This window comes from Botryllus schlosseri, chromosome 7 (assembly GCF_051294905.1).
Source record: "Botryllus schlosseri isolate E-star chromosome 7, Bs_hap1, whole genome shotgun sequence".
Lineage (NCBI taxonomy): Eukaryota > Metazoa > Chordata > Ascidiacea > Stolidobranchia > Styelidae > Botryllus > Botryllus schlosseri.
The window spans coordinates 11,655,361-11,681,416 of NC_137242.1; the positions used below are offsets into that span (position 1 = coordinate 11,655,361).

The window sequence follows — 26,056 nt, forward strand, 5'->3', positions numbered from 1 at the left end:
AATACAACATCCATTGCAATAAAATATTTATTCAACTCGAAGACTATAATGACTATAACGACTATAATGACCAAATGTTTACTGCCATTGCGCGAGGCAGATCCTTGTTTCATTTGAAAGCGTTAGAATCAACAATCATCCAATTGACCAAGCCTATTTTATGTAGACAAAAAGATTTTCTGTATAACTTAGAAATTTCTCATTAGTGCGTTCTAATTCGTGTTTGTTATTGTTTAGTTTCAAATTGCTATGTTACTATTTGGTATGATTTGGATGTCAGGGCATGCGTAGATCGCCTAATCGCGGGAGATAGCGCGGATATTCACAGGGACCGAATTTACCGAGGGCCGAATTTACTCGGTAAATTCGGCCCTCGGAGAATTTTGTATCAAAATTTATTACAAACTATTAATGTGAATTAATTATATAATTATATTATAATCGAGTGATTTGGAGGTCAGGGTATGCGTATATCATACAGTCACGTGAGATAACGCGGATATTTTCGGGGCCGAATTTACCGAGGGCCGAATTCAGTCGATAAATTCGGCCCTCGTTGGATTTTGTGTAAAATTGTACTACCCTCTAATAATGTGAATTATATTACATAATTATATATACTATTCAATATACTATTCAATTATTACATAATTATATTATTATCAAGTGATTTGGAGGTTAGGGGTTAGGGTTATGATTAGGGTTAGGGTTAAGGTTAGGTAATGTTATTATAACTGTTATTGTTACCTTGACCGTGGCCGAATTTACCGAGGGCCGAATTTACCGACGGCCGAATTTACCGACGGCCGAAGTGACCGCGGGCCGAATTTACCGGGCCGAATTTACCGCGGGCCGAGTTTACTGGAAATCGCACCGTACAGTTTAAAGTTTGTTATTGTTGCCATTGTTACATTGCGGACTTCATGGTATTTAATTTCTGATTGCTGCGTCATACTTTGGCTTTCTGGTTTTGCTTTTCATTCTGTTTAAATCCCTTCAGTGTGCCGTTAACTCTTGAAAAGAGGCACCCGAAAAGTCTTCGAGTTGAATAAATATTTTACTGCAATTGTATAATTATGCAATAATTATGTAATACTTTCCAAAAAACATGCTGTATCAGCCTACGGACGGTTACCACCCGACTATAGTCATCGATGCCTTCGTGAAACCATATTAGTCTACTGTGCGCGAAGCGCGACGAAAATTCTGGGATTTACTCTACTGTTATGAAAATTAAATGTTGATACTCCATGGAAACAGCGCGGAATCTCCCCGGCTATCTTTGTCATTGGAGGATTAAGCTACTTCTACTTGACAAACTGAAAATAGAGAAAAGTAAATAAGTAGATCTCAAAATATTACGAAGTAGAAGTAGCGGGGAATTAGATCTACTTGAGTAAGTATCCAAGTAGCGGAAGACTACTTTGAGTACTTCAAAAAAGTCGTACTTCGTTACTGACTGTCTCTGAGACAAACCTTCAAATCTTAGGTAGGAACGGTCCTTTCTCATTGAGTCATGCCGTAATCATGACATCCCATTCACGACTTATAACCTCTTAGTCCAGCCCGAGCTATTAACCCCTGTGGCTGAATTCGTGCTATCATGTCGTAGAATCCTTTAAGATTTGATTCGTATATAGACGAGGTTGAATTACATTGCAAGGGTACTTATACCAGGAGGTAATTTCAGACCGTGGTGCACCAGACCCTTAAGGGAGATAAGCGCCACTACAACTTTTTACCATATAAATAATAATAATAATTAGGTAGGAATTCTGTAGTCGACCTTGGTCGGACTCGAACCCACAGCTCATTGGTGTTGTAAATGTGGATCATACCACTACGCTCTCTCGCCAAAGAAATCTCAGTGTAGACCAGCACAACAAGTGCTTGCAGCATACCGTAGCTGTTAAACTCGTCAATACAGGCTGGCATTCGAGTATCAGGCCCAGATAAATTAAGGTATAATGTATTGTCATACGCAAAATCCATACGGTATTCCTTTACAGCATCACGTCTTGTAGATTATAGCTGTAAAACGCATATCTATAACATATGATGAAACATAGAAGTATCCTGTTTCTTCTTGGGACTACAATACTTATAGGAGCCCTGATGTGTATAGAGAGGTACTTCGTCACACAGGTATATACTGTTATTTGATTTTGGGGTCATGTATCATGTTATTGTATTCTACAATGAAGCCGCCGTTGAACACATAGCCTCATCATTATGGCTCCATGGTGTGACATTGGGGATAATATGGGTACAGGTATAAACCATGGGGTTGGTGTATCGCTATTTTATCTTAGAAACATTGTATGTGCCCGTAATTTACTATTAATGAGCCTGCATATTATCTGATCAAGTCTAAGCTTTATTGGCCTGATTTGCCTACGATCACACCCAGAAACACTTAAAACGGACGGGGATGAGAGAGTGTGTCAGTGCGGTAAAAGCGACACCGTCACGACACCAATGGCTGCTTGTTTGAGTCTCGGCTCTGCCAAGTTCCTATGTGTAGCAGGTTTATCTGGGCTTCTCATCGCCCATTCAGCTGTTAAGACAGCCCCTAAAAGGGCCAGAAGAAGAGTGATTGGACGCAATATGTGAATGAAATGTGTGAGTGCGCGAGCATGAAATGTCGTCCTCGAGACCGAAAGGAAATAAGATACTGAACTTTCCAAGATGCACCGCCGTGGCGTACAAGGCCTGAACGGGCGATAAGCGCCACTGTCGCTGTTGTGTATTAATAATATTAATAACCGAAAACTGAGATAGATCAATTTTGGACGAACAGCCGCACGTACGATCGTCAGTATTCCAAATGTTTTATGCTTATACCAATAAAATTGAGTGAAATACCAATCAAAATCAGCCCGCCGAATCATAATATACAGAACTGTGCAACATTTATAAATGCCTCGCGACCCACCTAAAATGGCTTCGCGGCCCAACAAAGCACTGACTTATCAAAATCGATGTCAGAATCCCATAAATTATCATCACACTTTGGATTAGAAGTTAACAACATATCCATAATAGGTAAATTTGAAAAATCTTACCACACTGTAATTTCATATTTACGGGGTGAAATACCCGTTTCCCGAACAGACCCCCATAAAACATTTCAAGCGGCGGCCTCACGTGTTATTTAGGTTAATTTGTTATAACGCGAATATAACCATTTCCCTTTGTTTGCAACAGGAACTAACCGTAAACCAGAAGACGCAACATTCCTCCCTTCGTGACCGTATAGTATCGACAGCTCAACCGGCAGAAGAAGCCAATGCAAAACGAAAAAGGAAGATTGAGAAATTTTGCAAGCTCAAAAGATTTTCCGCTCTGGAGATGACAGTCGACTCCTGGTCGGCGAATGGAGTACATTCTCGACCCCGTCTATATTTCACGGACTCCATGAAGGTTTGCGACAATAAATTTGTAGCTCTTTTTCAACTGGCGAAAGTGTGTCAATTTCGAGATAGATTACATTGCATCATATCTATGTTTATTGCGTGGATTTATTCTTACTCACGCGCGTCTCACAGCAGCGATGCGGCTGACTGATTCAGTGTCAATAGCGCTGACGACTTAGTTGCAGGGGCTGATGCTGCATTCAAATAGAGCAGGGGTTCTTAACCTTTACTAGCCTGTGGACAACAACAACAACAACAACTTACTGGTTTACAAAATGAACTCTACATCAACAAAGGGTTACGAGAACAAAATAAATAAATATAATTTTCACACAAAACGAAAACATTATAATGAATATGAATGGCAGATAAGTGCAACTTCTGCATTTCCCTTTCAGACAGGGTTGTGAGATAGCTTTTGAGAAAAAGGGCCAAACACTGTCGAAAAAGGGTTGAAAAGAGTCGAATTGCTCAATAACGTTAATGACGTTGCTAATAATACATAATAATGTTAACAGCGTCAATAACGTTGCAACATTACCCATAGAACTTTTGTCAATCACCGGGAATTTCAGATATATATTGCTGATACTGTTGCAGGACACCAATTCGACTACAACTGTTGCTAGTATTGTAGGACATCGAAATCAGCTACAATACCCGGTAATATTTCAAGCCTTTTCCAGCTGAATTTAAAATCTTGACGTAAAACTTTTTGTGTCATAATATCAGAGTTAATGAAAATTTCAATAATTCAATTTTATGATTTTTTTATTAAAGAGTAAGAGAACAGTTTCTTTAGAAAATAAACTCCATCCACTCCCTAAATCCACTCCCTCTACACCCTTGCGCATGACGTACTGCACCATAACAGTCACAATCCCGCAACTGATTGGGCCGAATTGCCTGTCATCACCAGACATGGGGTGATTACTTCATGAATGTAATCGATTGCGATTACGATTACTTATGAATCACGCGATTACGATTACGATTACGATTACAGCAAAATCCGCGAGTAGTCGATTACGATTACGATTACTTTGGAAAAGTAATCACGATTACTCACGATTACATTCATCTTGCTTCTGAGAAGTTATCTTTGGAAGACAACAACGCGATGAAAAGGCCTCTTTATTTTTAAATGAGACATAATGACGTCATTTCCGGTGTATGACATAATATACCATTGCATGATTCACACAGAAATAGGCATTTCAGTACCAGCCAATACCACGCCGCAACATACCAAGACATGTTACATTGGCCGAAACATTGTGTATTTGTCCATTGTCCATAGCCGCGCTGGATGGTCGCGAAGAATAGTCTTCTCAATCACAGCCCCTCAATACAAATGCCACCGGGGGCACTCACTGAGGAAAATGATGAACCTTGTGCATAAATGACAATTTTAGGGTGCGTGTCACGAAAGTTTTTCGTTTAGTTTCCTTTTCGTCTGCTACGTTTGGGCGACTCCATTATCTGTAGACTATATAGCAGACAGGAGGTCACGAGTTAACAACATACAATAAAGTTATAGTTGTAAACTATGTGCCTAAATATTAGCGCTTGGCGCGACTTGACAGCAAATGCACAGCAGATCCATCGCATCAAATCGTGTTTTCCAGTTCTTGTGAAAAGCCCGGTTGTTAAGGGGGTCTGAGGGACTTCGCCCGCCACAAGTTTTATTGATCGCTTTATGGGGAGCACAAGATCACCATTTGTGAGAATGGCCGTGGCGAAGTGCTGTTTCGGTACTGATTCTAGCTGCAATCCACGCTAATATGATGTGTAAGCGGATGGCTAGTGGCATATACGAATGATGAGTATAAAATTGCGGAAGGACAATTGTTGCCCGTTTTAAGTAGGGCCGTATGAGAATATGGTAAGGTAAACATTAACTTCTGACTGCAATCCACTTAATGCAGAGGTTTCGATCTGCCGTTATACGAGTAACGGAAATTAACGGCGTGATTTTTTAATCAGCAGCCTGATTTTTATTGCTTCGATGTAGAAATGGTCATGTTTAATTTGACGGGTACAAAATTTCAAATCTTTGGCCATTGTATACGTAAATAGGCCTACCGCTCGCCAATCAGCTACGGTCACATTGCGTTTACCTAAGCATAACAAATCATCATTACATTGTACAATGTACAATTTGTACAATACGTTAGGCTACTATTCGAAACTAGGCCGATCGGTTATTGTTATCCTGCTGCCAGGTAGTGGCGTGTGCAGTGGGTGCTCTTACAATCACAGTACTACATGTACATCGAATATCTATTTACTACGTGCGGATAATTCGTTAAGCAATCTTGAACCAAGCTAATACTTGTGACGCAATAATGGGTATAGAGGCCCGACATTTCTGCTATCCAAAACCTGTTTTAAATCACACTCTTCGTTGCTCATGAATGTTCAGTTTTTGTCATGGGCATTGTACAAATGAAAAGTAATCGTTCTTTCACAAAGAAATCGATTAGATATGTGAAGTAGTCGATTACGATTACGATTACTTGGAAATGCTGTAATCGTCGTAATCGATTACGATTACTAATCACGATTACCCCATGTCTGGTCATCACTGGTGCTCAAGACGAGGTGTCATCACAAATCATATGCATGAGTTGAGTGTGTGTCTTGACCAATGTTCCCTCTGAGCTGCGCACGTGCGCAAATACGCAGTGCTGAAAATCTAAGTTGCGCACAAAAAATCCGAAGTGATGACTTTTTTTAGTCGTTACGCACATTTGACCAAGGGTCTGCGCAGGGAGTTGGTAAGTGTGCGCAGACTCGTCAAAAATTAGAGGGAACATTGGTCTTGACCACCACTGAATCACTGAGACTGGCGCACGAAACACCTAGTTTTTCATGGATACCTATACCCGTTAAGAACCAATGACCTATAGAGCAGGGATCTCTAATTCAAATGTGCTCGCGGGCAAATTTTCTAGTTTTTGACGACGGCGCGGGCCGCAGAGCATCAGTGATAGGAGTAGCCTATTCAATGAATAACTCCCAATTAGACCTTATTTGACGGAACCTTGCAGACTGGAATTCCACGAACATCGTGAAAATGTAATTGATTATTGTACTAATCATGCTTGTCACGAAAAAATCACATTTCAAATATTTGAATAAAATTGCTTTTTGCGGTACATAATTTGTCAAAATAATGAGTTATAGACACCACGCGAGAGGACAAATGCGTCATGAAATCGTAAATGCTGCCGCGTTATAATATTACAGTTATTGGACATTTGACGTACCACAATTATCGTTAGAATATTTTAGAATTTACAAAAGATTAATCTGATATCAGAGCACCTGAGCAGTATAGCCTAATCTGGGTTTCTGGTATATTGTCCGGATTACTAGGTTATTGTTCATGCCATTGCCAAAGTCAAATTAAATCGGCGTTAGATTTGCATTCGGTTATTAGAGCCGATCAATAATAACTTAAATATAATAATTATTGTGCCGTAGTAATAGCAGTGTTTCGTAACATTTCTAACGATCGTACTCCTTGTGCTTTCGATAAGATTTCTCGTATACCCACTATCCTCCAAAATAATTGTAAGATCTATATATCATATGGGCCTGTTTCCACAATGCATCTTGTACCCCTTGATGTAGTGCTTCGTAACCAGAAAGTGTCCACGAACCCCCGGTTGAGAACCCCTGAAATAGAAATGTCCAGCCGTCGAAGAATATAATAATGTTGCAGCTGTGGAGCATGACACTTACTTACTCGCCCGTCACCGTTGATAATAACACGGCTAAAGTGATCAAAGATCACCCAGGATGTAATCATTAATACATCATGGTGGGTGGCAACAGAATGTCAATTGTTTCCATACTGACATGAATAAATAGTTATATACGCTACGTAACGCAAACTAAGACTTTCTGATATATTACTATTCCCCATGACTGTTTGATAGTTTGTTGCGTCTGTGGTCGTACCAAGTCACGGCGTTCCAAGTCATAAGTCCTTCTCTGATTTAACGCGTGACCCGACTGAGCTCGAGGCATTTTTATTTTATCACCAAGTCAGTGGGAACTCGAGTAATTTTACGAACGATCGCTCCCAAGTACAAATCACAATGTTCAGTCACGAATCATCAACGGATCATGTCTTATCATAATGAACTAGAAATGAGACATATTTCCTGATCTTCCACAACATTGCCGCCTTTGAAAATGATATGAGGGTGAAGTTGTTGGAGATTTCATGTCTTTAGAGTAGGTTTAGAGTGAACATAAAGTTCTCAAATCTATAAAAGATATGTGGCAGTTGAATATATTGTCGAATACTTAAAAATCCAAAGTGCCGTCGTGGGCCGCATGCGGCCCGCTGGCCGCGTGTTTGTTACCTCTAACCTAGAGCCAAGCGACCAGTTAGTTGCAATGATTCGAGTACTCAAGTCCGAACCAAGTATTGATTTTCAGGATTGGTGTCCGGCAGTGATAGAATTGGGACAGTGACTACACAAGAATCTGCTTCCGGTTAGAAACTCCATTATCCACGCTTCTGACGTTCTCAAAAGTATGCGATGATGAAATTGAAGTAATGATGCAAAACACAAGCAAAAGAAAAATATCACCATCATCAAGGATCATTATTTCCAGCCCATAGACTGACTTGAGATCTCGGGAAAATACACTCGACCATCTGATAATGCTTCATGGAATGCTCAAATTAAGTAATAATTTCTTAACCCCAATTAAATTCCATCATCCATGGGTATAAAATTATTTAAATCTGCGTTAACAACTGCGCTCTGTCAAATGATAACATGCTAATGAGTGTGAATGGAAAGCGCCTTGATCTACCTATCATGCCTATGAGAATGAATAGACCGCGCCGCGCCATAACATAAACACAACGATGACGAAGACTCCAACAATAACTCACGCCTATCTTTGTTATTCTAAAACATATATACCGGTTATTCAGTTTCAATTCAATGCGGTCCTCTATTATAAGGTCTGGAAACTGAACTCGGACATAAACAGGGTATTGCAGGAAATATTGAAACAAAAAAAAACTACTTTCACCTGTTCGTAACTGTTTCTATTAGAAGGTGATATAGTAGTCTATATGGTGTTCGGCCTACTGACAAGTTATGATACAAGGTGTAATTAAAACATGCATTGGTAAAAAGGTTAACCAATGGTGTCTCAAGCAAATATTCCATCGGAACGCTAATAATATCGAGTCGATACCATACTTTCAAAGAAATATCTTTATCGGTCATTAGAAGTAAAATTATCGGCAATGTTCGTGGCATCACAGCATGATAGTAGGACAGCGGTTCTCAAACTTGTGTCTTCGCGGACACCCTTCGTACAGTCATGGAACACTGCATACCCCGCAAGTTTTTGTTCAAATTTAGCTCAACTATCATTCGACCGTCATCGGTCTTGTGCAAATATTACCTGTAGGTTAGTGATAAACAACAACAAAATAACTTTTCTTGATAATAGAATAATACTTTTTATGTAGAAATTGGGGAAGACATAAAAGTTGCAAACCAATTCTCTCCAGAACCCCAAGAAGACATTGCTAAACAGCAATATGTTAGTAGCAGTAGGCTGTTGGCAATTTAGCAATTAATATGAGTTTGCACAGTATAATATTTTATGGCAGACGGTTTATGAGAGAGATATATATGATATTCTCTTTCGCTGCACCATCGAGATGCCTTTGACGACGGAGATGCGATACGTCCTTTATAGTCTAGTCTGCCTCCCCCCCCCCCGGTATTTTCTCCTCCATGCTATCCTTGATTGCTGAGCGCCTAGCAGGATAACCGCGTATACCAGTTTTCGAGTCGTTGGTCTGACCCGGCCGGGGATCGAACCCACGACCTACCTATCCCCTACCTACCTAACCATTACACTATCCCGCTCCTGAAGACTAAGCAGTTCTCAAGCAAAACTGTCTCGTGATTTCTCTTGAATTAAAATAATGCAAAATTGGTTTGTATGCGGATCCCCAGTTGAGAACCACTGTAGTAGGGATTCATAGAACTAAAATCTGTGACTTTTAGACTGTGAAGTTGATAGATTTCTTATACCTTACAGGAAGATGTGTTCAATGTTCATTTTAGTCATCGTTGGTACAGGTTGAGTACAGGTAGAAGTGACGTAGTATATTTTACTCAAGTACGAGTAGAACTAGCAGTTACTGTAAGTGAGAATGTAAGTATTCATGGCCTAGTTTTTTCGATTGAAATGTATGCAAAAATTCTTAAATACGTGTTTGTTGCATTTTATTTATACGTATTCGCTTGTTCTATAAATGCCGTATTGACGATGCACCTTCCTATATAGCTTTACATAATTCAAGATATCCCTGTCACCTTTAAACAGCATTCGCCAACGTGTAGCTTTGTGTGTTCAGAATTCAGATCAGCGGTTCTTCACACCTTCAATAACGTGAATGGGGTGCCCTTGCGCTAATATGCAAGCCTTTTTCGGTCACAGAAATAAAAATCTACAACATTGCACATCCAACTACACGCTAATACATTACTATAGCATACTCGTGCACAAAATGTGCATCAGCAGAGTGTTGAAAGAACAAAACCATTGAAGTATGACTTTCGCTCACAATGAATACTGCTGTTCCTTCAGCGTCAGTTCATAGATGCGAGGTTACGTTACGCCTTGAAAAGTGCCATCGTATTGTTCAGTCGAAACGTAACAGCGTGATACTGATTGCTTGATTGCCAATGCGTAAATAAAGATTGAATATATATGAATGAGTTGAGTGTGTGTCTTAACCCCCAGCGGACACCCTGAGACTAGTTTAGTGACGCCTGAGGTTCCCATGAACCCGGCTAAGATCCACTGGTTTAAATACTGTAACCTTGCGGCTTCTGACGCTTCTGATACTCGGAAAGTGTCCCTTTAACAACCGATTCCAAGTTTGAGATCCTTGTTCGTGAGTGGTAGCCATAACCAGCAGACACAAGACATTACTTTTGAACAATACGCTGATTAGCACGATTATGTGTGTATTTCAACCAGACATGGGGTGATTACTTCATGAATGTAATCGATTGCGATTACGATTACTTCTGAATCACGTAATTACGATTACGATTACGATTACAGCAAAATCAGGAGGTAGTCGATTACGATTACGATTACATTGGGAAAGTAATCACGATTACTCACGATTACATTTATTTTGCATCGTAGTAGTTATATTGGAAGACAATACATGGATTGCGCGGAATAGGCCTAATGATATAACTACTGTCTTTACAAAAGATGGGACATTTCCTTGTTACGTCAAAATGTACCCATTGCCCATTTTATAGAGGACGGTTTATCGTACACAACGTTTTGCATTCTTGCCAGGTCCATAACTGCCGCACCCCAAATTCCCCAATAGGGTGGGGAACGTGGTTGGAGGGTAGGCTACTCAAAAGTTTTTCGTAAACTAACATAAATTATAGAGTAATTTCGAGAGATTTCATTAACTTGGAAGTTATCTTTGAGCTTTGCGATTTAAATGTCTCTAGATAGATAGATTTCGAAATGCATACGTCTCCTCCTAAAGAAATAAAGCATGTATCATTCATAGTAATAGGCATTTAGGTGCCATTCAATACCGCTCCTCGACACATCAAAAGACATATGCCGTTTCGGCCAACATGAGAATCCACGAAGTGTGGTACTAAAGAAAGACATTGGCGGAAAGTTGGGGTATGTGTCCATTGTCAATAGCCGCACTGGGTGGGCGTGACTAACAGTCGATTCCTTTCAATCTGAGCCCACGATGCAAATGCCACCCGGGCACCCACAGAGCATTAGATATGACAATTCGTGAGTGTGTCTCATGCAAGTTTTTCTTTTAGTCTGCTATATTTGGGCCACTACAATCAATATCTTTTGGCTATATAACAGACCGGAGGTCACGAATTAACAGCATACAATAAAGTAATTATTGCAAGATACCATATGCTATAATTATGAATTACGCGCCCCCTGCTCTTCAGGTTAATCTGGCCATCGGGCGCTGAGATAGGAATAAAAATGCAATATAATGCAATTACCAATATTATTGAATAAATTAAATCTTCAACTTCAAAATTGACTAGTCTATGGGGGCACAAGACCAATATTTGGGTGGGGGAAACTTTTGCGGTTTTGATCCTGATTCTAGTTACAACCCACGCTAACATGGTATATAAGCCGATGGCTATGGCGGCAGGTCCAAATGTTCAGTAAAGAATTGTGAAATAGTGATTGGCGCCCGTTTTGAGTAGAATAATATGAGAATAAGAGAAAGTGAACATAAAATTCTGCCTTCAACTTAATGCAGATAATGTAATGTAGGCTGCCATTACGTAAACGGCAAACCAACGGCTCAGTTATGATATATATCAGCATCTGTTGATTTTAATGCGTCGTTGTGGAAACCGTAATGTTTTACTTGACGAGTACAAAATTTCAAGCCTTTGTCTGGTGTAGGTTCGTACCATATAGGCCTACTTCTCGCCAAGCAGCAAAACTGAAATTGCATTTAACTATAGGATTAGACCTATTACATTCTATAGTTTAACTAAGCAGAACCAAACTTCAATACAAAAGTTGCTTAGGCAGAGAGGTGATTAATTATCCTGTTGCGAGGTAGTGGTGTCTGAAATGTATTGATAAACCGATATATAGCACGATGGGTTTTCTTATAATCACACTAATGTACACCGAATATCTATTTACTATGTGTGGACACTTCTCACGCAAAGACGAGCAAAGTTAATAGGCAACCTCTGACGTAATAATGAGCAGTGGCATTAGAAAATCCGACGCTTGTGCTCTCAATAACTGATATAATACGTATTCCTTGTTCACGCGTGTTCAGTTTATGTCACAGTCCTTGTACCAAAAAGTAATCGTTCTTTCACAAAAAAATCGATTAAATATGGGAAGTAGTCGATTACGATTACGATTACGTCGGGATTTTTTCGAATGTAATCGATTGCGATTACGATTACTTGAAAATGCTGTAATCGTCGTAATCGATTACGATTACAAAAATCACGATTACTCCATGTCTGATTTCAACCTACATTTTCAATACCATGCGTAATCGCATCTAGACTGTCGTACGATATCATTTCGATATCCTTAGATAGTGGAGGGACTAATTTTACGTCAAATACATTTGATTGTCAGTTGATATTCTGCGAAACTCCCAAGTGCGGAACGACTCAATGGAGGAACTTAATGTTGATTATGGATGGACACTTGAATGGATTTGAAGCCGGACCAGAGGATAACTTTGAGATGTCCATGAAGCATAAGTAAGTATTGTAGTATATATATATGTATTAGGGCTCTTCAAAAATGACTTTTTTTCTTAAATCGTACTGGCTACTTGATAAAATTGTTAGGTTACCTAATTTAAGCCTACACACAAAATTTGGTTCAATTCCAGCCAGTAACCGCTTTGCTACAGGAGAATAAAGTTTCTATTTATTATATAAAAATTTGAAAATTTTCTGTTCACCCCATGAAAGTGTTAGGCTGTCTATAGAAACGATGCTCATTTTTTTTAGGGGTAATCGGAGGAACCGCAGTAAACCACTAAACCTCCCCCCGTAACGCTTGTGACAGACTGTGGTATTTCACACAGTACAAAGTCACAAGCGCCGTAATAGGGCCCTTTTGAGTCGTAGGACACAAAAGCACCCATCTCGGTTGCTTCCTGTTTCTTCCTTTTTCTCTTAATAAAAGGTTCAAACAGTTGGCACAAGCAGGCTTTGGCTGGGGGCGACTGCGGCCACTTGTCCCGCCGCCACCGTACTTGTGCCTGGGGAGAGAGCCACCAATCTGACCGCATCCCCGGGGTCAGACCAGGGTTGTAACCAAGTCACAAGGTTCCGAGTCACAAGTCAATCTCACTTTTATATTTTGACTTGAGTCGAGTCGAGTCATTTCCGTATTTTGAGAAAATGACTCGAGTCGAGTCGAGTCATCCGAAAATCGTGACTCGAGTCTGACTCGAGTCGAGTCGAGTCATGACTCGAGTCATTACAACCCTGGGTCAGACTATGAAGGCCTGGTGGCCATACTCGTCCTGCGTAGTGAGAGTGATTGGAAAGGATTGGTTGTACCGCTAGGGTAGGGTTTCCATATTTTTGTAACACAGATTCAGGACGATTTTTAGCGCCCACTAGCGGATTTTAAAATGAGGTATCACAACATTATCGATCAATATGACGTCACATTAACAAAGCTTTGTCTATCGACTAGAGGTGGTCACGATCCAGTTCAGTAGTATGTGGTTGTGTGTTGTAAGTTGTAACCAGGGCCTAAGCCACATTTTTTCCGCCCCCGCCCGCCAAAAGAAACACTGATCTGGGGCCCACTGTAGGGTAACCGATACAACTTCTGGTGGCTGACTATGTGGATCTGGTCTCTATATGCATCTGGTCGTTACGTGATTTGTATGAATTATATGCATAATATCGGTTCTTCCATATATTACTATATAATTTGATCCTCTCTCCGCCCATGAGATCAGAGTTACCGGCAGTGCTGGTTGAGGATTATGACTTCGAAAATGCAAGGAGCGTAATTGTACATCATTAAGTCATGTTCATGTCACACCGATAAGATTATTTATCAGTCTAATGCCTGTGCGCACAGCATCACTGAGCTATATAAACATCGCACATCCGGTGGTTTCCGTTTCCAACGTCCTATTTTCGAAGCTGATTTGATTATGCTCAACATCTTCGCGAACCCTGGAATAAAGGCAAACTATCCCCAGGTTTAGAACCACTATCTTTGAATAAAGCATCCAAACGACCTTAACCGACTTTATGAATATACCGTTATCTTATAATTGCGATTACAATTAGACTTATTTCTGTAAATGAATGTTATATTTTTATTTATTTTTGATCGCAGTTTTTGCGAGGGTGGTAGTCCCCATATTAAGATCAACGTATGGGATACCAAATCGCGACTAGCGCGAAGAAAAATTTCTTGTAGCATAAATCTGCTCATAAATAATATTGTTTAAGTTGACTTAGAAAAAATTATGAACTTACTTCAAAATTCCGGACATTTAGGCATATTTTAGAAATTCCTCCCGGACGCAGTTTTAACAGTGAAATTCCGGATATGTCCGGGAAATTCCGGACGTATGGCAACCCTACGCTAGGGCTTCGCATCCCCCAGCGTCCAACAAAGGGATGCTTGCCTTAATACAACCAAACACTCCAATCGAAAAATTTGGATTTGAATAAAATAGTATTTACGGTGAGCACAACCATAATAAATAAACAAAGAATCGGCCACCGTAAATACTATTTTATTCAAATCCAAATTTTTCGACGGCAATAACTCTGCTTCCACTGGTTGGAATTGAACCAAATTTGGTGAGCATCGTTTCTATAGACAGCCTAACACTTCCATGGGGTGAACAGACAAACTTTTTATTATTTATTTTTATGTAATAAATAGAAACTTTATTCTCCTGTAGCAAAGCGGTTACTGGCTGGAATTGAACCAAATTTTGTGCGTAGGCTTAAATTAGGTAACCTAACAATTTTATCAAGTAGCTATGACGATTTGAGAAAAAAGGCCATTTTTGAAGAGCCCTAATATATATTTATATATATCAGGTCTGGGAATTCGGTTCTTTTAAATGCAGCTTCATGTGGACTAAATTCAATCTGAAAAATCAGACGCATGCAAGTAATGTCAACGAACGGCTTCGCCAGTATTACAAGATAATGACAACGAGGGAACCCTTGGAACGATTGGTTTCGGCGTATCGTGACAAGCTCGAGACGAACAAGAATCATTTCTATTACGCTGTATCTAAACAGATTCACAAAGTCGCAAGTAAGTGTACTATACATATACCGTACAGCGGAGCTTTTTTCTGGTGTATCGTACAGCTTGGGACGTACCAATGGTACCATACTTTTTAAAGGCTGAATTATATTTTGTGTACTGCATGTCAAGTATGAACATCGCACGTGTCACGCATTTGTTGATGGCGTTGTGGGGTATATTCAGATTTAGATGTAAGTAATGAGGTCGAGATAAGGGAATGAAATCGAAATTTATTTGTTCCCGTTTTGAAGTGGATACTATTTGAAAAGGTCAAGGATATAGTGTGCTTGGTAAATCATTCGATGTAGCCTACATTGAAAAATGATCAATTGTCATACGTGTCAGGCTCTGCCGACCCCTGAAGCATGCTTCAGTATAATTGTCGAGTCACATTCGGCCTGTGGTAATTGGTGATTGATAGGTATCACAAATAAAGGGATCGTGAGACTGGTTTGCTTCAAATCTGATTAACTGATGGCTAATCAAATGCGAAAACTTGTATTGCTTTTCGGATACAGCTACACAAAATGGCAACGAGGACGTGGCCTGCGTGAAACTGATGATAGATTTTTGTCGTTGGCAGCCCAAATTCCGCGGTCAGGATACTAATTGAATGTCCTTGGTAGTGTTATATACAAACAGAGCAAACAATAGGTATCAATTTATCGAAATGCAATCTCGCCATAAATTAGGCAGGCTGTTTCAAAATAATATAGCCTAAATGAATTCGAAAATTACAGCGTGGGCCACTCAGGATCTTCTCGCGGGGCATGAGTTGGCACCTCTGGTGTGAAAGAAAAGTTGTTGGACGTGATCACAGTAAAAAAACATGTAGTGACGGAACAACACTTCAACGGACTACTCCACATGCTCTGTCGCTATATTAACTTAATTTCAAACACCTTGCATCCCACGGCAGGTGAACACTGACAGTATCACCATACAACAATAACCGTTGTGTGTCTGCTCTACATTGTGACTTGTGAGTGAATAAATTCGTACATTTGAATTTTTTGTGTTGCGGCTTTTTTAAGTGTTTTGTTATGCGGCCCGAGCATGAAACAGGTCTGGTTACCCCTGATAGGCTATATTCGAGAAATCAGGGTCAAATAGATGTTCCGTATAGGAATAAGTTGGCATGTAGGCCTACAGTACAAGCGTAGGACATCACAGATAAGAACCACATTTGTGGTTTGATTGATTATATAGTATTCAATCGGAGAATTTCAATTTCATGCTCCACCCACTGATTAAACTCTCTCTCTCTCTCTCTCTCTCTTTGCAGATCCCCAGTCTCCCCCAGGACCGGCATCATTTGAAGAGTTCATCGATTCCATATTATCCACTAAAAGTCGCATGGGGCTGGATCCCCATTGGAAACCGTACTCGGAATTGTGCTCTCCCTGTAAAATCAATTACGATTACGTAGCTAAAATGGAAATGGTGTACGATGATACGACAGTTATCACGCGAAATATCGGCATTGCGAGGGACAGGATATACAATGGTAAAATAACACTTCAGCCGCCATTATTAGCGTCACTATAACTAAATGCTTGCCATGCCTTGCGTGCTACCAAAATTTAGCGACATGACAATCTGAGCCAACAGCACCAGATAACTGTCAGAATATCTGAATGCACCCTTCACGTATGCTACTGGTGATTAACCAGTTATTACCATGCCCTGGTTAATCATCACATTCCAATTCAGGCCCTCGCGTGGGCGCATAGTGGACGTGTCAGTCAGAAACAATCGCACTGTGGAAAAAGAGGTTTTGACTGACGACTTCCAATAACCGTGAAGGCTCTTATATGAACTGCGCGAGGTGTTCTCGCCTCACAGTTGATCAGCAACCCTGCGGAAAGATATGATGTAAATCCGAAAAGGATTCCTTGAGTTACCAATCAGACGAATTAATGTTTTAATATGCCGCTACCTATACGCCCAACTATCGTAATCGCTTTGAATTTCTGTTAGAGTGAATATTATCCCTTTGTTATTGAAATAGTGAGATTCGAATAAAACTTTCAATGTCTGATTTGAATCAGTTATGATTCGATATTGCCCATCCCTACTCACGACCTCAACATCACCGTGTGGAACTGTTGATTGTCGCGGCATATGAAGCTTCAAGAGTCAGCTTCCATCGTAAACATTCTACCCTGCACCTTGGTGCTGGAAATATCCATGTATCTGTGTGCCTTATCAACAGTCCATATATAATTCATGGGCAACATGTTGTACGCTTTGCCAACAATTCGCTGGCACAAGTACATTTGGGTTGCCATACGTCCCGAATCCCAGACATATCCGGAATTTCACTGTTTAAACTCCACCCGGGAGAAAATACTGAGATGCCAGGAATTTTGAATGTATCAGGGTTGCTTAAAATTTTTCGGTAATCAATATAAACAATATCTTATCTCGGGGAAGATTAATGCCAGGGGTGGGCAAACTTTTGATTTTATTTGATTATATAGTGAGGACATGGAGATAATATATATCTCTATTTAAAACAAACTAAACATTGCTATGATGATATCGTACACGCGCCAGAAACAATGGCTAGATTTAATAGGCTGGTCGACCTCAATAACCAATTTCTCAAAACTATATAGATGAAAGTCTGTTGTCCCGATTCTTAGAACAGGATTGAAATATAAATTTGTGAGTAGTGATCTAGTCATACTCATAGATTTACTAATTCCACTTTTGGCTCAGTTCTAAGGACACACAATGCTGACAGCATCATAACCATGTTAGCTCCAAACGCGTTTCTACTATATGTGTAGATAAAATATAAATACCCTAATTCTACGCGTACATAGAACGAATCTATTTAAGACACGCGCAAACCGTTTTTATAAGCTCATCACTGAAATAATTGAAACTGGAGTGGCCAATCTGAAATCACACTCGTGATCCGAATTACGTCTATCTCGTTTAGGATTTCTGTGATGTTTAGCAGTTGAAACCTTTCAAACTGCGTGGGACTTGACATCGGGCTGTCGCGCCAGAAATTAAACATGAAAAAAATGTAGGAAGTATTTACCTTAGAAAAGTTCTCGAACTTTTTAAGACATGCCCCCACCCCCCACCCCTTATGATGGTGAAAGATTTCGCGCCCCCTTATCGTCATATCACAAAACGCAACCAGGATGATATAGCAAACCTAACGGATAATTGGGTGGCATGGGAGGTTACGACTATTGATGAGAGATTTTTAAATATGAAATTCATACTAAATACAGAGCAACAATTGTGAATTCGATGTAAATCGCGCGAAGTGCAAAAAAAATTTCAGTCGTCCAGCGCTTATGGCCCTGCCCCATGAACGGCAGGCAGCCAGGGGGCTGCAAAATATGAGGGGATGGCCTTTTTTGGACAACACTACAGAAGTACTGAAAATGGTGGGTAATGTGGGAGTCGAGGCGAGGTGATAACCATTTTTTGGTCAACACAACAACATTTCCACTAAATATAAACCAACGGATATGCAACCTGCTAGTGCCATTAACAGCGGTATCCATCTGACATGAGCATAACTTGGCGATGCATAATTAGCCTACGCTCCCTGCATTTTCAAAATCATCATATCCCCCACCTCTACCTCTAACTGCTCTCACGTTGGCTGACAGAAGATAAATGGTCTATAGCAGAGGTCTCAAACACGCGACCCGCGAGCCGCATGCGGCCCTCGAGAGCATTTTGTGCGGCCCGTGACGGCATTTTGGAATTTCAAGTACTCAACAATATATTCAAGTGCCATATATCTTTTTAAGATATAAGAACTTGAAGTTCACGATGAAACTACTATAAAATCACTGAAATCTCAACAAACTTCACTATCACATCAGTTTTGAAAGCTACCATGCGGTAGAAGATCAGCTATTGCGTCACATTTCTAGTTCATCATGATAAAACATGACCCGTTAATGATTCGTGACTGAAAATTGTGATTTGGTTTGGTGCGACCTTCTCGTAAAATTACTCGATTTCGGATTGACTGGGTGATTAAATAAAAATGACTCGAGTTGAGTCGGGTCAAACGTTAAAATCAGAGAAGGACTTCGGAACGGTGACATGGTAACCCTACGACCGCAACAATCTATGAAACTGTTATGGGGAATAGTCATACATCAAAAGGTCGAAGCCTGAGTTGCGTAGGGTATATAGCTATCTAATCAGGCCAGTATGGCAACCATTGGTATTCTGTGATACCTGGGACGTATAGTTGGATACATGCAGGGTGTTGCTCGATCTCTTTATCCACGTTATTATCAGTGACGAGTAAGGTAATAGTACGCTCTACAGCTGTAGCACCTATGAATTCTTCGCCGATTGGAAATTTCTATTCCAGGGGTCCGTAACCGTCCGCGCGAAAAAAAAACAATTTTATTAAAATATTTTAAAATGTGATTTTTCCGTGTCAAGCGTGAATATTAAAATAGTAAATTACATTTCCACGATGTTTGCGGAATGCCTGTCTGCAAGGTCCCGTCAAATAAGTCCTATAACTTGTAAATTATACATTGAATATCCCTATTATTGATGCTGCGGCCCGCGGCGTCATCAAAAACTAGGAAATTGGCCCGCGAGCACATTTGAGTTTGAGACCTTTGGTCTATAGTTATGTATGGAAGAATACAGTCACAAGATTTTACAACCAGATGCATAGGCCTATAGAAACCCAAGAGTAGTGTTTTTGGTGCGTGAGTAGGCTTAAAAGTGTTGTTTCGGTCCTAGCTACAACACACAGTTACATATATCTGCACCGACCTAACAGTATAGCAAGACTGTCAAACATAGCCGGCGGGCCAGACAGTTTCATCCGGCCCGTTAAGAAGTCTATTACAGACCAAATGAGAATACCGAGCCTAGCCTGAGCTCAAATTAGAGATGGCCCAATAGTCTAGGTAAGTGCTTTTTGAGCTCCATTCGCACTTTTTTTTGGAAAATAAATTTCATTCACACAAACCAACCGAAAATTTTTATATACAAAAAGAAGATACTTGAGGATACACACCACAATTCTACAAACACGAAACATGCCTGACGCATGCGATTTCAAATAGGGTTTATTTCAATTCCTCTGCGCGTCGCATTTGTACTACTGTCTACTCAGATTGCAAGTACGGGACCATTCGGCGCCGACTACGGAGCATATCCATATCGAAAGGTTTGGCCATCCAGCGACGGTCATTTTTAGCCAAGGTTTTGTCTCATCGGATGCTTTTGACACCGCATTTTATCAGCGGTATGTTGACCAAAACTTCTTCATGTTCCTCGACGCAGAAGGGATTGGCCTCGAAATGACTGAGTCTCATAGGCTAGGGTTAGCTTATTTTTGCGAATCAATTTTTGGACACTCTTTAGCGCCCACTAGCGGGTTTTGCAATGACATATGAACACTTTGAACACATTGTCAATCAATATGATGTCACATACCAAAGCTTCGCCTATCGACTGTATACAGGAGTGGAGTGAAACATAGGTTGTGAATTAGACAATCTCTAATGTGAGCTCTGGTGATTGTTTGGGTTTGCAACAGATTTCTTGGATGAAATCGTCTGCTGGACCGTGTTTGGGTGTTTGACAGTCCTGCTATGCTGTTAGGTCGGGGCGATTGTCTTGTTATATGTTGTAACCGGGTCCGAAACAACGTTTTTTCCATAACCAACGGTAGGAATATACCGTAATAGTATAATTCCGACTGCAATTATGGCGTATGTCCGTAAATTATGGTTATTTTTATTTATTGTGAGGGTGGCGCATGGTCCCATTATTACTATTAATATAAGCTGGCCTAAATCGCGCGCAGCACGAAGAAACATTTCAAATAGCATAAATTTGCCTAAATATAATATTGTTTATGTTGATTTACGAACAAATTTTGAGCCTATTTCAAGCCTTCAAAATTCCGGATATTTAGGCATATTTTACAATTTCCTCCCAGACGGAGACGGTGAAATTCCCGACGCATGGCAAAACATAGGCCTGAACTCGTTTGTTGCACGCCCCTACACTAGTTTATCCCAACGGTCTTCGGCGATGTTTTCCAGAAAAACCAGTCGGACCAATTCATCATAAATTCAAATCAAAGGTAGGCAGATTCTTATGATCAAGCCATATTTTCTGCGTATATTGGCTATAGTATCCAAGACAGTGACATTGGTTATCTAAAAATTATCGCAGGATTTTTTTGCAAGAAATTCAACAAATGTTACAAACATATTAACAGATAGCTCTTACGACTTGAAAAAAAATTGAAAAGGACCTTTGTTTAAAACATGTTTTAATGAAAGTGTTTTAAACAACCATTGGTTTTTAATGGAACCCTAGTCTGGCGTGCCATATCTCTGATATTACTATCATACACCATATAGAGACGTAGCGTTAACATAGTACTATTACGGTTACTTAATCTCACTTGTTACAGACATTGTGCTTTTTCGTATGATTGCAATGTAATTACGAAATGAGAAACGCCTGGGTGTTCTGCCCATGAGTCGTTTCCCATCAAGTGTTGTGTTTCATAACGGTAGTATTGGCTAGATCACAATTACATACGAAATACGGGAAGCGAGTGGCGCAGTTGGTTAAGCACCAGTTTTACGGCACCAAGAGCAGTGGTTCTAATCCAGGTTCAAACCGACTTTCGTGACTCATCGATCAAATTTTCATTTTTAAACCCCTTCTTGACTAGTTTTCAGTTCATTTCAACTTGACGCAGTTTTCAAACATCTTGGAGATCGCTAATTTTACTATATTGTACAAGACAGACTACTCAAACCACGTCTCATTTTAATAGTTTGCCATGACTACTCGCTTCGCAGTTCCACTTGTTCCACGGATTAGCCGCATCCAGTTGTTTAAAATAATATTTGCGTTGCTGAATGTAACCTTATTTAGGTTACCGGTATTGTTCGTGCATAGATTTGTTGACGGCACTATAAATTTCATGCCCCAATGATTCGCAATATTTTTAAATGAGATTGCGAATCTACAGGTTTGTTGCTAAAATATTTTACAGCATTGCGAAACACGGAGGCAAAATTCGAATCCCATAATCTGGTCATGTCGAATGGTAGAAACCAGTGCTTTTGAACCTGTGTGACGGCTAGCACTTGTGCGAATGACAAAGAATCGCAGTGCGAATGACGAAGGTGCGAATGAAAATCCGGTTCAAGTGCGAATGAAAATCGTGAATAATTGTTAATTTTTCTGACGTGGAATAATTCAAATAAACCTAATAGGAAATTTAAGGTCGGTTTAACTTTTGCGGTTGCGACGCAATCGTAAAAACTTGTTTGACTTACGACGTACCACTAATCGTAGCTCTCACAAGCCGTAGTGAATTAATATTTTCCCATGATAATTATTACGTAACCAAAAGCCTGGTTTGGAAGCTGGTGTAGTGGCAGACATACAGCATATCAGCCCGCGACAGGTTGCGACTGGCTGTAGAAATGACCTCAAATTGACTTTCTGCTTTCTTTCGCTAAACAATCATCACATTTTCGTAATAACTGTTCGATTAGCGCGAGGGATGAGGATAGTAGTAAATACCATCATTGCAGACTCACATTTGCAAGTTACGATAACGCCAATTTTTACCTCTTCAAGGCTATTAAAGTATGAACCGCAAAGGGTATAATTTTGGGTCAACGCGGTGTCAGAGCTATCTGTTAATATCTGTGTAATATGTGTTGAATTTATTCCAAAAAATACTGCGATAGTTCTTACATATCCAAGGTCACTGTGTTGGGTACTGTAGCCAATAACCGAGACACGCAGGGAATATGGCTTTATCATGAGAATTCATGATAAGATTTGTCCGGCTGGTTTTTCTGGAAAACATGGTTGAAGACGGTTGGGATGAACTAGAGTAGGGGTGTGCAATGAGCGAGTTCGGGCCTATGAGATTTTTTTCATTTCGAGGCCAACCCCTTCTGCGTCGGGGCATATGAAGACGTAAAGTTTTGGCCAATAAACCGCCGATAAAATGCAGTGTCCAAAATATAAGAGGCGACTGAACCTTAGTCTAAAATTGACTGATTCTAGATGGCCAAACTTTTCGATATGGATATGCTAGGTGGTCGGCATGGAATATAGTCCCGTTCTTGCAGTCATGAGTAGACATTGGTACAACTGCGACACACAGAGGAATTTGCCCTAATTTGAAATACCGTGCGTCAGACATGTTTTGTAGAGCTGTGTTGGGTAGAGTTATGGTGAGCGCGTTCTGTATGTCATACATGTCCGTAGAATCGTAGCATACAAGTGTAATATCAAAAATGAACTCCTTTGCATGTGTGAAGCTCGGTTCGCGAGACGCCACAAAATCTCAAAATTTGGTGGTAGTCTAAAAGTTGCTTTACCGTTATTAAGTAGCTGTTATGAATTCTCAAGTTAGATTGAGCTAAAGAGCAGAACACACAGTATCATGAGTTTATTTGCTCTTCTCATATACTCGCGAGACAGAAGTTGGAGCAACGTATCATAAGGTAGAGAGCTTTAATTTGCCTACTCTCCTTGATCGTTTTGCACCTTATGTTCCAAGACATACGGCAAAAGCCTCAGCACAAACATGTGGGTTTTTCACCCTTTCGACAAACTGGAGCCTTCGGTACCTTTGTGTCCGCCCTCAAAAACGATTTTGACCAGCAAGCATTTTTCACTCGCGAAAAATACACTGTATTTTGGATAGGAGTGCAGAACAGATTTTAAGCCCTGACCATCCAAGCACTAGTTCTTGTACAAAACCCAACAACTCGTTTGGCCGAGATGGGTTTTAGTGAAATAGTTGAAATCAAAACGAGAGAAAAAATTGCCTTTTTAATGAGACACATGATTGATAGCTTAAGCTACATAGTAGCCAATTTGCTGCACACCTGAACAAAACGTTGTTAAGTATCTTCATCTTCATTCTGTATAACAATTTTCGATTAGTTTGTGCGAATGAAATTTATTTTACAAAAAAAGTGCGAATGGGGCTCAGAAAGGTTGAAAAGCACTGGTAGAAACGTCTCCGCTCTAAAGACCCGACTTCAGTTATATAGAAACACCTAAACATTCATAGTGTGTTCATCTTGACAGCTACCGGACGCGAGAGAGTGCAAGAAAGGAGGAACGAACTTTTTCACGAGTATTATCTCAGGTTGCCCATCGCCAAACGAGACGCCATTTTCCGATACTACAAGGATCAATATGATATGTTTGATTATGATTATCCTGACTTTATATCGGATTCGAAATTCAATAAAAATGAATAAATCGTCCGTCATCCCATTTACAGCTGGCTTGAATTACTAGTCCGATGCCATTTGTCCATTTCATATCCTATTCATGTAGATCAGTGTTTCTTAACCTTTTTTCCTCCAGCGCCCCCTTTCAAAAATTATCGTGCTCCAGCGCCCCCCCCCAAACTTCATAATGTAAGGAATGTAATAAAGACAATGAGTAAGAGGGAGGGCCGTAACAGCACTTCGTCAACCCCCTAAAAACGATTGCCTTGCGCACCCATAGCGTGATAAACCGAACTTCTGAGGGCTTCGCCCCCACGAACCCCCTATCGTGATTTCGATGGTCAGCAAAGTTTGTGTGGCCTGGTCACCCTAGGTACCAAAATTTTCTATAATGCATGAATGAATAGGTGGCAATTACATATCTACGTCGCGATAAACTGAGTGAGCTGTTGTATGGGAAGATAAAGGGCACGTAATTAATAATTAAACATATTCGGGCGTGCCCGCAGTGACAATTATTCGTCACCAGGGCCGTAACATCACTTCGCCAGCCCCCCCCCCCCCAAACAAAAAACGTTGGTCCTGGGCGCCCATCGGGTGATAAACCGAGCTTCCGGGGGACTTCACTCCCAGACCCCCATTAGGCTGTCCTCTATTTGCTGAAAGCCTGTTACGTATCTACATTGGGTGTTCATTTACTGAGGCAGCTATTGTCGCCTAGTCGCGCGAAGCGCGAAAAATTTCACTAATTAATGATTGAATTGGTCAATATCATCGGAAATTGCATGTAAATTGAGATTAATTTTTATCCTCTCTCTGCGCACGTAAACACATTTACCGGTAGAGCTGAGGGAGGTGCAATGTTCCCTCTAAGCTGCGCACGTGCGCAGTGCTGACACGGTCTCTGCGCACAGAAAATCTACGTTGCGCACAACAAATCCGAAGTTATTACCTTTTTTTAGTCGATACGCACTGTTGTCCAGGGGTCAGCGCAGTGAGTTGTTGAGTGTGCGCAGACTCATCAAAACTTGAAGCGAACATTGTGAGGTTTCTTGGAAACTGTAGGGCCCGTTACTAATAATTAAACATATTCGGGCGGGCGAACCCGTTGGTATGACTTCGTTGCATGATGTTATTTCGTGACCCCCTGTCTGCAATATCAAAAAATATAGAATCACTCAATGGGGATATCGCCCAACAGGAATATCCCTGTCGCCCAATCGTACTAAACTAAAAGACGCACACGATTTCAGATTGGTATTTCTTCACTGACATATAATTTTTCCCTGCCAGATGGAATTCGTCTTCTGGGGTTCAGATTGCCAAGACATGAACATTCGGTGTCAGTTTTTTAGGCACCCACGGACAATTAACCATATATGTATTTTGAAGGCTATATGTAACGAAGTTTTCGGTGATAATTTGCTCTGAATACTCATTAAGGATATGTCCTATCACCACATCATCTACTGCGAAGCCTTTTTCTCCAGCGCCCCCCATACCGCCCCCCTGAGC

General features: G+C 40.5%; 1 protein-coding gene across 1 annotated transcript; it reads left to right on the forward strand.

Moving 5' to 3' along the window:
- Positions 1 to 672: 672 nt before the first annotated feature.
- On the forward strand, positions 673 to 25,786 carry LOC145442214 (carbohydrate sulfotransferase 9-like). Its single transcript, XM_080320118.1, has 6 exons — positions 673 to 2,145; positions 3,208 to 3,423; positions 12,615 to 12,742; positions 15,103 to 15,296; positions 16,576 to 16,797; positions 24,393 to 25,786. Exons 1-6 carry the CDS (start codon positions 2,056 to 2,058, stop codon positions 24,566 to 24,568), a joined length of 1,026 nt encoding a protein of 341 aa, XP_080176244.1. The 5' UTR covers positions 673 to 2,055; the 3' UTR covers positions 24,569 to 25,786.
- Positions 25,787 to 26,056: the final 270 nt, after the last annotated feature.